The sequence below is a fragment of the Xiphias gladius genome, chromosome 3 (genome assembly GCF_016859285.1).
Source record: "Xiphias gladius isolate SHS-SW01 ecotype Sanya breed wild chromosome 3, ASM1685928v1, whole genome shotgun sequence".
NCBI lineage: Eukaryota > Metazoa > Chordata > Actinopteri > Istiophoriformes > Xiphiidae > Xiphias > Xiphias gladius.
The window spans coordinates 7,384,782-7,400,512 of NC_053402.1; the positions used below are offsets into that span (position 1 = coordinate 7,384,782).

A 15,731-nucleotide genomic window follows, 5' to 3' on the forward strand; every position below is an offset into this window, starting at 1 on the left:
AACAAAAACTAATTTGGCACAATATGACATCTAAAAATGTTGGCATCAGACTTCAAGTGTCCACACCCTGCTCCCTATGCGCTAATTGGAGTTCTGGGTCTTTTTTGAGGTGACCACTAATAAGTGCAAAGTTTGTCCTTCAGAGGAGTGGGAGCTGCTCACCCTGGCATGTTAGTGGATTAGATATGAGTCGGTGACTGTGTCATGGATTAAAGCTCCAGTCAAGAGCATGAGGCTTCCCACTGGCTGCTCTGTGTCTCTGGTGGTACAGTTCAGCAGCATCTGAAGATACTGGCATGGAGAAGGTAGTAATATACTACAGAAAGGCTAGGGACATCTCATTGTAAAGTATAATGTGGTAGTCAAGAAAATCTGTACTAGTTCTTTGATTGGATAAACATGCGGTCAGTCATATATATATATGCAAGAAATGTATTTTGAATAATATTAGTTTTTGGTTAAAAAAAAAAAAAAGAAAAAAATGGAAAAGTCTTAGAGAGGACAAATCAAATTAAAAACATTCATTTTCATCTAAAAAAAAAAAACAGTATAAAACATTTTATTGAAACTGTGATACTGTAACAGACAGAAACTCAAAAAAAAAAAAAAATTACAGTACAGTCTATGTTTAAGAAGTTGGGGAAACAAAAACTAATTTGGCACAATATGACATCTAAAAATGTTGGCATCAGACTTCAAGTGTCCACACCCTGCTCCCTATGCGCTAATTGGAGTTCTGGGTCTTTTTTGAGGTGACCACTAATAAGTGCAAAGTTTGTCCTTCAGAGGAGTGGGAGCTGCTCACCCTGGCATGTTAGTGGATTAGATATGAGTCGGTGACTGTCATGGATTAAAGCTCCAGTCAAGAGCATGAGGCTTCCCACTGGCTGCTCTGTGTCTCTGGTGGTACAGTTCAGCAGCATCTGAAGATACTGGCATGGAGAAGGTAGTAATATACTACAGAAAGGCTAGGGACATCTCATTGTAAAGTATAATGAGGTAGTCAAGACAATCTGTACTAGTTCTTTGATTGGATAAACATGCGGTCAGTCATATATATATATGCAAGAAATGTATTTTGAATAATATTAGTTTTTGGTTAAAAAAAGAAAAAGAGAGGACAAATCAAAAAAACATAAAAACATTCATTTTCATCTAAAAAAAAAAACAGTATAAAACATTTTATTGAAACTGTGATACTGTAACAGACAGAAACTCAAAAAAAAAGAAATTACAGTACAGTCGAGCATTAGGAACTGAAACAGCTGTACCGTCTAACGAAAAAACCTACAGCATACATGTTGGTTCAAGTAACGTCATCGGAGGTGCAGTCTAACTGATGAGTGGATCCTCTTCTAAATCCTCCGACGTTTACAATAGCTAAAGCCCACTAATAGAGCTGGTGGAGCTGTTGTTGAGCGGCTAAGCCTGCTCGCTGACGTCAGTTCATAGTTGTGGAAAGCCCAGAAAGGTGCTAAGCAAGAGACAGCTTACTGTACAGCCACAAATCCAAATGACTACCACAAATGCAACACATCGTCAGTGTTACTCCAGTTACAGAGTTATAGTTCAACCACCTACTCTAGTCGTCCCACAGGTGAGTGATACATTCAGAATATAGTCTAACAAAGTGAAGTTGATTACATATAGTATAGTACATTCTTGGGTTTATTTTACACAGTAAGAGAATTTCACACAAGATAGATTGATGAGATAGGAGAAAAAAAAGAGTCCAACAAATAAGAGTAAGCAGCCACTGGGAACTGAAAAAACCCTGACGTATCCTACAGTGTAGTACAATACTGGTTTTTAATGAAAGATAACCTGTGCAGCTATCTCATGTCAGTGAAAAGAAACCAGCAGGTCATTCGTCAACATGTTCATCAGCCTTCACAGTGGCAGAGTCAAGGGGTGCTGAGGGAAACGGATTGCTTCACTGTTGCGGCGCATGTACGCATGGCCGCTGATGGGGTACCACATCTCTGTGAAGGTGAGTTTGGCCACCGTGATGGCGCAGCGCCCCAGAACCTTGAAGCCTGACTTGCGGTAGAAGGGAACGAGAAAGTCTTCACACATCAGCACTGCTCGGCGCACATTGGGCAGGCAGCGGAGATATTGCAGGTAACGCCACATCAGTATGGGGCCTTTGCCCTGCTGTCTGAAGGTGCGATGGACGGCGAGGACGTGGATGTGGACGGTGGAACCGCGGGGCTTGTGTAGAGTCAGTGCCTCCTGGAGCAAAGAGGTTGGAAATCATAATTAATGTTCATATGTCTGCATTTGTTTTTGAGAGTTAAACGGGAAAGGTGGAGACATGCAGGATCTCTTACAGTAGTGAGTCTGTCTCGGTCCCAGAGAGAGCCGATGATAAAAGCTACCAGCCGGCCCTCCTCAAACCAGCCCATGGACAGCTCCGGACACAGCGTGAGGAAATGACGCACCTCATCCAGGTGGAGAGGACAATCACCTGACACTGAGATAAATGCTGAGAGAGAAAGAGAGAGAGGGAGAGAGATTGGCCCGTGCACAATAATGGTTTGGCACTACTTTTACGCACACTTGAGGCGGCGCAAACCGCTTAATAAACACATTACTGAATGCAGAATATAAATTTTACACGATCTCTTTAAAATGTAACTACAAATAAAATGTGCCAAGTGGTTAAATAAAAAATTAAAAATAAAAAAATAGATCTGCCGATGCGAGAAATGGCTTTACGCAAAGCCCTCCATCGTTGTAATGCTTCTTTTCACTCAGCCGAACGTCAGAGCGGATTTATGCTCCAGTACAGGACTGATATGAACGATCACTTACCTTCTCGCTCGATCTCAAAGACGCTTATGGCATCTTGCGTGTTTAGCGGTCGGACTTCGCTTGCGGGAAGCGTGTGTCTCCTTTGGATTCCAGGCGAAACTGAAGGTGATAACTGCATTGGCTTGATGAAAGGCTGAGCGCCCAAAACGGACATCGTACGATTTCACACTCCCCCCCCCCTCCATAAAAAAAAACACTCTTCCTGTCTCCTTCTCTCCCACTCAGCAGGATCACCTCTGTCAGGACCTGCGAGGATAACAGGAAGGTTTGTGTCCGTATTTATAGGACAGCTCTCCCGGCTGTGATTCACCGGCTGATTTGCATTCGAATATTTTTTGTTAGTGAATGAATGAAGGTCATAACCGTGTCAGGCAATTTTCTGAACCCCTTAGTTAACTATGTCCATTGTTGCTGTTTGCCCCCCCCGTGCCAGTAAAATGCTTATAGTTAAACTACATTTCAATGCTTATAGTTAAACTACATTTCAAGACATGACGAGTAATTGGTCAGTAAAATTAACTAACTGTGCATCTAATAAGTGGCACAGCTTACAGACTTCTGTTCCATTATTTCTTTCCAGTACAATGAATAAAACAATTAAGAAAGAACCTACAAGCTAAATAATGAAAACAAACACCACCTTGCCACACTTTTCCAAGGACAAGTCTTCAGTGAAACTTACCGGAGGATGTTGAGGTGTATGTCAGTGAAGGTTTGTGGACTGACTGGGTGGCCAGCTCCCCTTCTCTGCCTTTGTCTCGCGTGCTTCTTCATTATGAAGTGATTATTACTATGAGTCACATGATGAAGGATTACAGAAGTTGTTTCCACAGCTCGGCGTATTGCAGACACTTTATCTCCTCACTGACAGAGAGCACAACACCTTCCTTTCGCTGCGCGTTTTGGAGAAAGAGGCCACAGTTTTTATGTTTATAGTTGTCATTATTATATTTTGGTTCTTAATTAATTTTGACAACATCTTTGGCCCTGATTGGTCAAGCTTTTTTTCTCTGCAGTTGGTGTACCATAATGCTCTTGATCAAATTAATGGGGACAAAATGAATAGTACTAGTTCTCTGACTAGCAGCAGCATCGAAATAATTCAATGATTTTGATTTAATTAAGCATTTAAGATTAAAATGATTTTATGTATCTATCAGCGGTAGAAGAAGTACTAAGATCCTCACTTAAGTAAAAGTACCAATACAACAATCTAAAAATATTCCATTACAAGTAAAAGTCCTGTACTCAAGAACCGACTTAAATAAAATTAAAGGAGTGTTAACAGCAAACTGTACTTTAAGTATTCAAATTAAAAGTACTAGGTCTACAGAAACACTGTCCATGTGACTGATATATATATTATTTATACTACATTATTAGAATGTTAATACTGATGTATCCAAGTGTAAGTAGCAGTTTACTGTTGTGGCTGGAGCAGGCGGAGCTAGTTTGTACCACCTTACTTTTACTTGTGTGGTTTGGTCCATTGTTGTGCAGCCTAGGCTCCCTTCATATATTCATAGCATACTGTGAATCCTAGATGATTAATTGGAGAGGAAAGAAGAAAAAACATAAAGTTCTCTGGGCCTCACCCATCATTTAAATGAAACCATCCAAGCAGTTTCCAGGGGAAGTCCCTATTTGGTGGGACTGCAAACAACTCAAAGACATCTAAAACCTGACAAAAACACACTGCTTTATTGTAAGACATCAAAAGCCAAAAAGATTTGGGACCACTGGTTTAATCTTTAATATTGAACTGTATTTTATAAGATGATCCTGGTTTTTTTTTTCTTCGAAATGTAAAATCGTAACCTTAAAACTATCTAGTATCTATAGCTGTCAGATAAATGTAGTGGTGTAAAAAGGATAACATTTCCCTCTGAAATGTAAACCACTGAGATCCATAATCTATACCACACCATATAACTGCAACGTCTCCAGTTCAGTTCTGGTCAGGGAACTTTGTACTATGTCATACTGTCTTTGGCTAAAAGCAAAAAAAGTAAATAATGTGTCTGCTATCATGTTGATTGTCAAAGTTTGAAAAAAATGGATGACATTACTAAATCAGTTACATCATCATGGACTAATGTACATTTAATCACTGGGCAGGATTAAAAATTTTGAGTTTGAGTTTGCACTGCATACAGATGAGTTATAAATACAATAGGAGTGAACTGGGCTCCATAGACTTTAATGCATTATATACCTCCTAATAACTCATGAACTGTACATGTCATGATAATGAGCATAGGTACAGTTGATCAATGTGCAATACTGAGCAGTCTGAAATATGAATGGAGTTTGGACTGGATACAATAGCAGAGATAAATACAGTTGATGTCTATTGGATTGTTTTTAAATCTTAATAACTCAAAAAGTATAAAAGTTATCAATAAGAAAAGTCATAGCACCCATCTACAAAGAATCCCGAACGGTTTGACATATCAATCATCGTGGTAACATAAAAGCTTTAGGAAGATATACAAATCAAAGAAAATCAGGTTTCCACTAATATCTCATTTCATATGCAAATTTATGAATATTTTATGAAAATACCTTCATGATATTACGCATGGTTCAATATATGAACAGTATATGTGGCATAAATGGATTTTGAGTTTCGAGTGAGTGAAAAAGGCACAGAGGGAGAAGAAGTAAGCAAGAGAACATGAGTGTGATTGCTGTTTTCAGCACGCACACCAAATAATTACAAGTCAACACTGACCTACTGTCGAACATGAGAAACCAGTACTGGTCAAAAGAGCAATGTTTTGTAGCACTGAGGCAACGAGGCAGCTTATAGTCACATTTCTATATTCATTTGCAAGCAAACAATCCTAGCATAGGACTGGAAAAATACTATTCAGTTACAGTTCAACTAAGGTAACTAAACTGATTCATATGATGCAGATACTGTATGTTGTAGATTGATGAAAAAATAAAGTCAGGAGGTTGTTTGCTTTCTTCGAGATCCGTTCCTTTCAAATGTTGCAAGGCTATTATTTTAGCATTTGGAAGGATTTTAAACAGCTAAATACTGAACGATATTGAACGATAATTATCATCCTGACACGTGCAATCACTGAATTATGAGCAGAACTCAATCAGAGAATTTACTAATTACTAACATGTGCACAAAAGGATTAGGGAGTGTTATTAGGGGTTGCTGAAGTAGACTTCACTCAATGCATGATGGAAGTTGCTTCTATAAAGCCCTGCATCTTGACAAGGAGGGGTAAGGTAAAGTAGTGCTTCTTAAAACCTTAAGTGGGGTAATAAAAGAGAGCGTTGGTAGTCCAACTGCTGGTGTCTGCTAAGGTTTAGGGTTGAAAAGAAAGGTCAGGAATACGGGGTTTTCTTGCTTAGATCATGCTGGGTGTGGTTTGGAGAGAGCACCTCTATCCAGGCAGGGGCTACGAGGGCCTTTACTTAAGTGCTGAAATGGCCAGAAGGGCAAGAAGAGGGTCCCTATTCAAGCTGGGAGGGTCTGGGTATTTCTGTGTGGGCTGAGAGGTGATACGTAAATGGGAGAGCAAAAGATGAGGCTTCTGCTCTTTTACTCTGGATGGGGCACTGGTGTCTCATTGGCATTGTTGTCAGTGATCTTGTTTTCCAGCTCATCGTCAGACAGGAGGTCCAAGGAAGTTCCCTCTACCTGCAGCGGACGTCTGCCTGAGCGACTGGAGGGGAAGCTGATTGGGCCGCCACGCCTGCAGGAGGAGGAGGAGGAATGGAGGTAAAGGGAGGGTATTTCCACCAGAGGCAGAAGCAAAAAAGAAGGAAAAAGCAAAACCCTGGAAAGCACAAGTGTAATCACTGCTCATTCATCAAGCCAACATATAAAGATGAAATGTTTGCTGCTCATTTCCTCACCAAACTCAGTATCTATCTATTACAGGCAAAAGTTTAAAGTAACACCTGCTCAATATGTTTTAATAACTTACCCATCTAAAATCTCAAGTGATAGACACTTTATGGAGGAACTAATGATACCTGGTTGCTTATTAGTTTCATATGTACAAATCTTTGGTGATATCCTGTGACCATGGCAGATCTTTTACTGTGGTCCACACTGAATTTAGCTGCACCAAACCAGCTTTTTAATAAGCCAAGAGTCACCATGTCATCTTTTATCAATTAGGGAAGATCACATGTAAATAATATGTAGGCTAAATCTTTGGTGATATCCTGTGACCATGGCAGATCTTTTACTGTGGTCCACACTGAATTTAGCTGCACCAAACCAGCTTTTTAATAAGCCAAGAGTCACCATGTCATCTTTTAACAATTAGGGAACATCACATGTAAATAATATGTAGGCTAAATAAAGGATTGATGCAGCACGTTCTTGTTTCCGCAGCTGAAACTATAAATAAATCACACCTCATTTAGACGTTATGTGGCCATTTTAGAACTCAGACATGGAGAGGTTTTTGCATGACCCCCAGCCCTCAATCTGAACCCATTCCCACTGAGGTTTCATGAATAATGCCATTGTTTTAGCGCTTGAAAGCTCCTAGATGTTAATTATATTCAACGCACAGCTGAGTAACATTTTTGTATCTGTAAAGAAGCGCTGATATGCTGTCTTGAGGTAAATATGATATTTACCGACCCTTTCAGCTCGTAAAAGATTTTGTAAAAATAATTTCAGACATGCCTAATTTAGAATAAATTTTCTTCAAAGGCTCTGTACATAAGAGGGTCAGAGAGATGTCAGTCAAACATAGTCATTGAATGCCCACACAGTCCTGACAAGAAGTCTAATTAGTCTAAAGTGAAAACACCTATTTAATAGTTGTTCTAGTGGGTCGAGTGGTAACTGCAATAAAAATGAAAATTCAGTGCTCTCCCCAATGTCAGCTTCCAGGACTGATATCTATGTTGTGTTTAAAATAATATATATAATGGCCAATACTGATGTTTCAGTGCATGGCCACTTCACTGATACTGTTGGCAACAAGTTGTCAAAAAATTAATGGAATATGGCTTTTCTGAAAAAATAATAAAATTAAATGATAAATTGCGAATATCAGATAGTGGATGCTTTCATGCACCACACCGTACCTGAGGCGGTTCTTGAGTGTGTGGACCTCACGGCTTAGACCCTCGCTGGCCTCGGTGGCGTCATCCAGCTCTCTCTGCAGTTTCCTGCGTGAGGCGTTGGCCCTGGTGGCCTCCTCCTCAGCCTCCTCCAGTTGACGCTTCAGCTGCTTCATACGAGAGTTAGCCTTTTCCACCTTCACATACACAAACAAAGATAAACAAACACACAAACAAAGACAAACACACATTACAAGAAATAAAAAAACGTGCAAAGATCTGATCTGTTCCTAATCTGGTTTGTAGAAAAGTAAGTTTTGTTGCAGCTTTTAGTGACTGTTGTATCATTAGGTTTGTGTGTATTATAACCGTGTCATTGGCATTATGGTATCCAATTTTTACAGTTTATTTGTCCCAGTGGAAGCATGTTATTAGAATACAACATGAGATATAAAATGCATGTTGGAACTGCCAGGGAAAATGCACAGGGACCAGAGATCTGTTGAAAAAGCTCACAATACAATAGTAGAATATGTGTTTTAAAAGTAATGTGGCGATAAAAAGTTTTTGGGGGACAGGTGGTGAACTATTGCAAGTGCTTGAAAACAGCTAATCGCAACAGTGTTCATCATCATTATATAACATTATAACATTAGTGAGAGACATACTTGTTCTTTAAACTGGTCAGCATGGCGGCGCTCATCCTCCACCTGCATGCAAACTTCCTTCAGCTTCTTCTCGGTCCTCCTCACGATCTTGTTGGCTCCTGCTCGTTCCCTTCAATGGAGAAGGTTACCGAAAGATTGTCGTGTTACATGTACAACCGTAAATATGTTTGACCTAATTACTAACTCTATTCTGATCTCATAGTTTAACCTTGTTTATTGTTTTTAAAAGTGTTCCACTGATAATGTTGATTAGTTACAAGCAAGGAGAAGAGTGCATAGAATTCTCACTTGGCCTCCTGCTCCAGCTGTTCCTCCAGCTGTGCTATCTTGGCCTCCAGGGCAGTGATGGAGGCTTTGAACCTGTTCTTCACAGAACCCTCCAGCTCACCAAGCTTGGCTCGAAGTTCCTTGTTTTGACGCTCCAGTTGCTGGCGAGCATTTTCACTTTTCTGGGCTGTGCTGCGCTCTGCACTCAACTCTGTGGTCAGGGTGTCCACCTTGGGGGGGGGGGGGTTAACGGAAAGAGGAAGGTGGAAAAAAGCGATGATACAGATAAAACTGCATTTCCTATTAAAAACTCTTACAAATCACAGATGGAATATTAGTCCAATAAAACAGGGGTGAATAAAGATGATCAATAAGGTGTTCTCTAATTCTGCCAACCCATGGTACTTTTCCAATATCACGCCATACCTGCATGGTTGTCTTTCTGAAGCGGTCATTGAGTAGCTCCATGTTGCCCTGCTCCTCCTCCAGCTCCTCCTCCAGCTGGGCGATACGAGCCTCCAGCCTCCTCTTCTCATCCATCAGAGCAGACCTGACATACAAAAATGAAGAGAAGTTATGGATAAAAAAATTACTCAAAAATGTGACTGCACCAATCACCAACAAAGACGAGGACAAAGACGACTAAGTATACTTGCTGAAAGGAGCTGCTGAGAAATGAATTTGATAAATATGGACACAGGTTTTTAAGCAGATCATTAAGGCTGTCTAGAGTTGTTCAGTGGCCCAAACTCAAACAGTGAATACACTTTAGAAATTATAATAGTATAAATGGATGAGCAGAAAGTATATTACTTTGGGAGGGCTGCTTTATTTTAACCCTAACATTTCAGACACAGGAATTAAATGTAACTTGCACAGGGTCTTTTCTTCACTACATATGGGAGTGTTGAAGATAATTTGTTTTTGGAAGAATTTTCGTAAAATAATGAAAATTCTTTAATGCATATTTGCCTGTTACAAGCAAAACAATGTATATATGTAGAGTAATGTAATATGTATATGTAATGTATAGGTTCTTCAGGGGGTGATTCCTGGCCTTACTTCAGAAAAGATGAGCTATATCACAAAAAATAAGCCTGATGGCACTCTGGTAAAATTTATTATGGAGAACAATGATTTACTTATCAACTTACTTGACACTGTCGAAGCAACTGGATGATACTCTGATTATACTTATTATGGAACTGGATGTATTAGTTTCAAGCCGTGCTGCTATTGCCCACCTTATTTAAAATAATAATTTTTTCCATTTTTCTGCTTTTGCTACTCTTACTGTTATTATTATGGTTTTTATTCTTTTTTCTTTACCTTACTCATCTTATGGACCAAGGAGTGTCGTCAGTGGTATATTGTAATATTACGGACTCGTAGACAGTTCTATGTTATGTTCTTTTTTGTGCTTATGCCTTGATAACTCTGTTTCTTCTGAAAATGGCCACATTAAAAAGCCTTCCTGGCCTGCAGAACCAAATAGTTATGGTCTGCTGCAAAATTAGAAATACAATAATAGAGGTTAATACAAGAAATATGACCTGATATAATAATACCCATCTCTCTGGTGCTCCAAGCAAGTTAAAGGAATTATATGCTAAAAGAAGCATCTGTTTAAAGATACTATGGTGTGGGCAAGTGGGTGAGGGTAACTTACTTTCCGGAGGTGCTGTTTGAGATTTCATCTTGCAGCTCATCCCGTTCCTGCTCTGCGTGACGTCGGCCCCTCTCAGATGCTGCCAGGTCCTGCAGAAAAAGGTAAAAGGTGAAAGACAGGTCATCAGCACTTCCTTCATCTAAGTATCATCTAATGTTGAGGAGGACCTTTCAATGCATTATCATCAGTTATTGTAATATAAAGTAAATATAATAAATTATCACCCATAAATCAAAACTCTGCAACCTTAAGTATCTATGTGTTGCCCTCCATGCAACACAACAAATATCACAAAGCATTAGTCTGGTTTTTGAAGACCAGGACCATCCCATTATCCATTACCTCATGTAGCTGTACAATCTCAGCCTCCAGACTTTTGAGTTTTTTCTCATTTTCCTTGGATATGGCAAAAATATCATCTCTGGAAGCTCGGGCGTCTTCCAGCTCCCTCTGGTAGTCCTTCATTTGGGCCTGAAGGTAGGAATGGATGAAAAGGTATGAATGGAGAATATATACCAAGCTTAACTGATTCAAACATATGTATCAAATCCATACCTGTAACTTGCGCAGCTGTTTGATGGCTTCATCTCGAGCCTTGTTGGCTCCTTCTATGTGACCCTCTATATCCTTTAAATCCATCTCTAGTTTCTTCTTAGCAGCTACAGCGAGACCTCTCTGCTTCCTCTCATCCTCCAACTCCGCCTCCATCTCTCGCACCTGGATCGAGGAGCCAGTACAAGACTTTAGTGTGATGGGATTAAACTGGTGTTAAAATGTTTTTATTCAGTGTTAACTGTTATTTGGCACCTGCTTGACCAGTGCTCTCTTCTTCTCATCATTCTGGTCGTCCCGACCCTGAAGGTCTCTCTCATACTGGGCCTTCATGGCCTGCATGTTGACCTCCAAACGCAGCTTGGCATCTTCTGTGGCCTGCAGCTCATCCTCCAGCTCCTCCAGCTGAGTCTTCATCTCCTCCAGCTGCTGCTCCAGAGTACGCTTGGACTTCTCCAGCTCATGGACCTGAAGGGGAGGAGATACACAGAGGATGATTGGTGAATCTTCTACTCTATTGTCAAAGCAAATCATACATATGTACTTTATTGATCCTAACACTCACATTCTTGCCAACATCATCCTTTGAGCTCATTAGATCTTCCATTTCAGCACGGAGCTGCTTGTTAATTCTCTCCAGCTCCTCCTTGGCCTCCAGTGCCTCGTCCAGGGCTCTGGCCATGGACAGAGCTTTGGTCTCCTTCTCTCTGGCCTCAGCCTCCGCACGGTCACGCTCTTCAGCATAGCGAGCTGAGATGCCCTTCTCTTCAGCCAGCATCTACAGAGGAGGACATCAGATTACACATTGGAATCTTATGAAAATTATGTTTGGTATATATAATTCATTATAAAATTAATGAATTTCGACTCCTGAAATCTATCTAAACTGTAAAGCTAGATGATTACATTTAAAAATATAAGATAAACTTACAAACTTAGTCCATCTAAAGTTGTTTTCCAAAAAAAATCTGTAAAACCTGGCAGAATATCCCAGAAAAGTACTTTTTCACCTGGTCAAACTTCTTCTGTTTCTTCTCCAAGTTGGAAACAATCTGTCTCTGGTGATCCAAGTCTACAGTTAGATCATCCAGCTCCTGCTGCAGACGAGTCTTTGTCTTCTCCATCTTTTCAAAGGCGATGGTCTTCTCTTCCAGACGCTGGCTGGCCAGCTCCAGGTCCTTCTGCAGCTTCTTCTTAGCCTCCTCCAGGCCCTCTATTGTTCCAACATCATCCTCCAGCTTCTTCTTGCTCTCTGATAGCTATGAACAGAAGAAAAAGCATAATCTAGAATAAATCAACAAAAATATTATTTAAACATTGTTTTTATACCAGAGACCACATGTCCTACCTGAGCCTGTACGGTCAACATCTGTTTCTCCAGATTCTTGCGCGCCTCCTCATCCTCCTCCTGCTGCTCCTGTAGAGCGTTCTTCTCCTCCTCCAGCTGCCGTATACGACTGCTGAGGTTCAGTTTCTGTCGAGTCTCCTCCTGGAGCAGCTCCTACAGGAAAAGTAAAATTTGTCCAGTTAGTTCAACAGAAAGCATTCATTAAATTTGGCTTGATGATTAATACTAAGAGATACTGAACATCACCTGTGTGTCTTGTAGTTGACTCTCCAGTCCAGTGACATCTTTGGCCATCTTGATCCCCTTCCTCTCTGCATCTTCCAGCATGGCTGACACATTGTCTAACTCAGTCTGTATGGAGAGGTTAAACCCAGGTTATCAATTTAAGTCAAATGTATTTCTAAAACACTGTGATAAAGAGAAATCATAAATTAAGGAGAATAAATCCTCTGTGAACTTCAAATATAATCAAGAATTTGTGGAACTGTGTTTTCTGTTAAAAAACCAAAAGATGATGAGGAGTATTCAGCTTGAAGTGTCCATAATTTCTGACATGAAAGCTGAAGTTTGTTTGTTAATGAGAACATTTTTTTTTTAATGTTCAGTAGTTCAAAAAAAAAAAACATTCTTTATTTTCCCCCATAGTTGCCAGATTCAAACTAAATATCCAGGAATCATACACCCCATTATTCTGGGAAAAAACAAACATTCTCTAAATCAAGCTATTTTTGGTTGTATTCATCACCGAAACATTAATCATACTTGGATTGATTCCACTGTATTAAATCAAACACATTTGCATCCACACTTCTTACCTGCAGTTTATGTGTGCGGTCAGCCAGTTCTCCCTTGGCCCTATCTCCCTCAGTGACTCTGGCCATTAACTCCTGCAGCTGAGCCTCCAGTTTCTTCCTCTTGTGTTCAGACTCTGTCTTTGCCTGCTGTAGGCTCTTGACCTCACTGGCCAGCTCCTTGTTGGCACTCTCCTGGCTCTGCTTGGTCTTTTCCAGGTTAGCCTTGAACTATAAATAATAAACAGCAAACATTAGTGTTGCCAGATGATTAAGTGATTTCCCTTTCTCTTTGATGGATTTGATCATCTTGCGGTATTAGATCAATTGTGGAAAGCGACATTACCCGCTTGGCCTGTTCCAACTGTTCAGACAGCTCTTCTAAGGCTGTGGCATGCCTCTGTCGCATCTCCTGGATCTGAGCCTCATGGTTTTTACTTTCCTCCTCAATGGCCTTCTTCAGCTCTGCAACCTCCTGTTCACGCTTGGTCCTACAGAGAACAGGGACACAGAAAAGTCTTAACTTTCTTGTTGGTTTAAGAATAATACTACTAATAATAGTGTCTATAATATAAATGTTAAATAAGTGAGATTAAAATACAATACAGTACAGTACCTAAGCTCCTGCTGGGCAGCTGTTGTATCAAGGGTGTCTTCTAGTTCAGTTTTAAGGGCCTCGAGCTCCTCACTTAAGTCCCTCTTGAGTTTCTCAGCCTTGTTCCTGGCCTGTTTCTCTGAATCAAGGTCCTCCTGCAGCTCAGACAGCTGGGCCTGCAGCTCCCTCACCTGCTTCAGAGCATTGTTCTTTTGGCTAACCTCGTCCTCACCCCTGTTAAACATCGAGAACATTGAAGAACATGTAACAAAAGTTCCGATGCAAATTAAGACACAACATTGGGACTGTGATTGTATGATACCAGAAAAATATAAGATGCCATCACAGATGACCAATGAATTCATTGCAATTTTCCACTCAAATACCATGTGCCTGAGTTATTTTATTAGCAAAAAAAATATTTCTTATAACTACTCATTCATTTTACAAATATGTCAACAACACCTCAGGAATTAATAATGCCTAGACGCATTTTTTTTTTATCCCTACAAAACATGGTGCTGCAATAAGTCTGTTTTCTTATCCCCTGTGTTTAATTAATAAACTATTGTTTAAAAAAATTCAGTCCCTAGAGTGTATGCTTCTGATGTGTAAGGACTCATACCTGCCACTGGGTGGCAGCAGAGAGAATTTCAGAATCACTGTTTCATAAAGCAGTTGATGATTACAGTTATCTTTTGACAAACACTCTTAAAGGAGCTGCATGCTTTAAAGGCCGAATCATAGCATGGTCCTACACTTACAAATGCACATTAATACCACACAAATACCATGTACACTACATTCCAATGCAATGAGAATCAGTGAATAAATACAGACAGCATGTCACGAAGGAGCACAAGAACAAAAAGGCTATTTTTACAAGATGATAAGGTCACTGCTGTATATGTGTCTGATGTGTTTTCAGTCCAATAAAATGAACCATATAAAATGGCAGGTGTGAATGTTTTTGCAACATTGTTAAGTGTGATGATCATTCTGTACAGCTATGTAGCACGTAATCTCAAACTGACTCATATCATGAAGCAGAATCTCAATGACTCAGTATTAAAACCCATATTTAGCTCACACTAAGTTATGTAATACTTTGTTCCATCTCATCTATGGTGGTCCCAGTATCTCCTACCTAGCCTGCATCATCTGCTGCTCCTCTTCCTTCTTGCCCAGTTGAACTTTCAGCTCCTCTGTCTGGGCTTGTAGCTCAGCTATCTGGTCCTGGAAGTCGGACGTCTCCCCATCCAGCTTCCTCTTAGCCTTCTCTAGCTCCTGACGGGTTTTTTCCTCCTTCTTCAGTCTCTCTGAATTAGAAAAGAGAGGATACGTGGATACGATAATACGCTAATGGTTTAATAAAACACAAAGAAACTTCTTTTCATTGTTGATTAATTCAAAAAATTCTACAGGTTAATCACTGCACTTCCATGCATTCTGTATTTGACTTTACTCCTTTACCCTCTAGGTCGACCATCATCATCTCTTGTTTGTTCTTGACCTTGCCCAAGTTCTTGGCCTTCTCCTCCTCTTCAGCTAGCACTGAAGTCATCTCATTGATTCGGTCCTCCATTAACTTCTTTTCCTAAAAAGGGGGGAGAAAACATACTGGCGGGTTAGCATACAACTAGCCTCTCAACTCTGAAATTCTTGTCTGTATCTTACTGTGCAGTAAAGGTGAAAACCTCCTTAGGGACTGTGAGATCATCCATCTACTTTTTCAAACCAACCTTCACAATTCTACACATTACCACTTTCCATTCAAAACCCCTAGCCTGAATATTAAACTTCAGGTTCTCCACTTATCTCTCACCTTGAGGAACTTGGAGTTCTGGTCCTCCAGTAGCAAAATGTCCTCTTCATATTTCTTTATTTTGGCCTCAGCTGTCACTTTCTCCAGCTGCAGCTTCTGCCTGGCAGCCTCCTCCTCATCCAACTGTTCCTCCAGGTCCTACACACATGT

General features: G+C 40.3%; 2 protein-coding genes across 4 annotated transcripts in view; both read right to left on the reverse strand.

Moving 5' to 3' along the window:
* Positions 1–1,749: 1,749 nt before the first annotated feature.
* aanat1 (arylalkylamine N-acetyltransferase 1) lies at positions 1,750–2,968 on the reverse strand. The gene is made up of 3 exons (XM_040123437.1): positions 2,815–2,968; positions 2,331–2,485; positions 1,750–2,232 (listed from the first exon to the last, which is right to left on the reverse strand). The coding sequence occupies exons 1-3, from the start codon at positions 2,966–2,968 to the stop codon at positions 1,891–1,893; spliced, it is 651 nt and encodes a 216-aa protein (XP_039979371.1). The 3' UTR covers positions 1,750–1,890.
* Positions 2,969–4,541: 1,573 nt separating this feature from the next.
* Positions 4,542–15,731, reverse strand: part of LOC120788408 (myosin-10) — a 56,477-nt gene continuing 45,287 nt past the window's right edge. For 2 of the 3 annotated variants that reach the window (XM_040124208.1, XM_040124207.1), the window contains 19 exons: positions 15,582–15,719; positions 15,230–15,353; positions 14,904–15,075; positions 13,778–13,990; positions 13,508–13,652; positions 13,186–13,392; positions 12,617–12,721; positions 12,371–12,523; positions 12,033–12,281; positions 11,588–11,800; positions 11,278–11,490; positions 11,026–11,187; positions 10,813–10,941; positions 10,471–10,559; positions 9,228–9,351; positions 8,823–9,031; positions 8,535–8,643; positions 7,891–8,063; positions 4,542–6,533 (listed from right to left, as the gene is read on the reverse strand). In XM_040124208.1, the coding sequence (XP_039980142.1) occupies positions 6,380–6,533; positions 7,891–8,063; positions 8,535–8,643; positions 8,823–9,031; positions 9,228–9,351; positions 10,471–10,559; positions 10,813–10,941; positions 11,026–11,187; positions 11,278–11,490; positions 11,588–11,800; positions 12,033–12,281; positions 12,371–12,523; positions 12,617–12,721; positions 13,186–13,392; positions 13,508–13,652; positions 13,778–13,990; positions 14,904–15,075; positions 15,230–15,353; positions 15,582–15,719 (3,081 nt within the window). In that variant the 3' untranslated portion in view covers positions 4,542–6,379. The remainder of the gene's footprint in view (positions 6,534–7,890; positions 8,064–8,534; positions 8,644–8,822; positions 9,032–9,227; positions 9,352–10,470; positions 10,560–10,812; positions 10,942–11,025; positions 11,188–11,277; positions 11,491–11,587; positions 11,801–12,032; positions 12,282–12,370; positions 12,524–12,616; positions 12,722–13,185; positions 13,393–13,507; positions 13,653–13,777; positions 13,991–14,903; positions 15,076–15,229; positions 15,354–15,581; positions 15,720–15,731) is intronic. The other variant, XM_040124206.1, reaches the window with a different exon arrangement.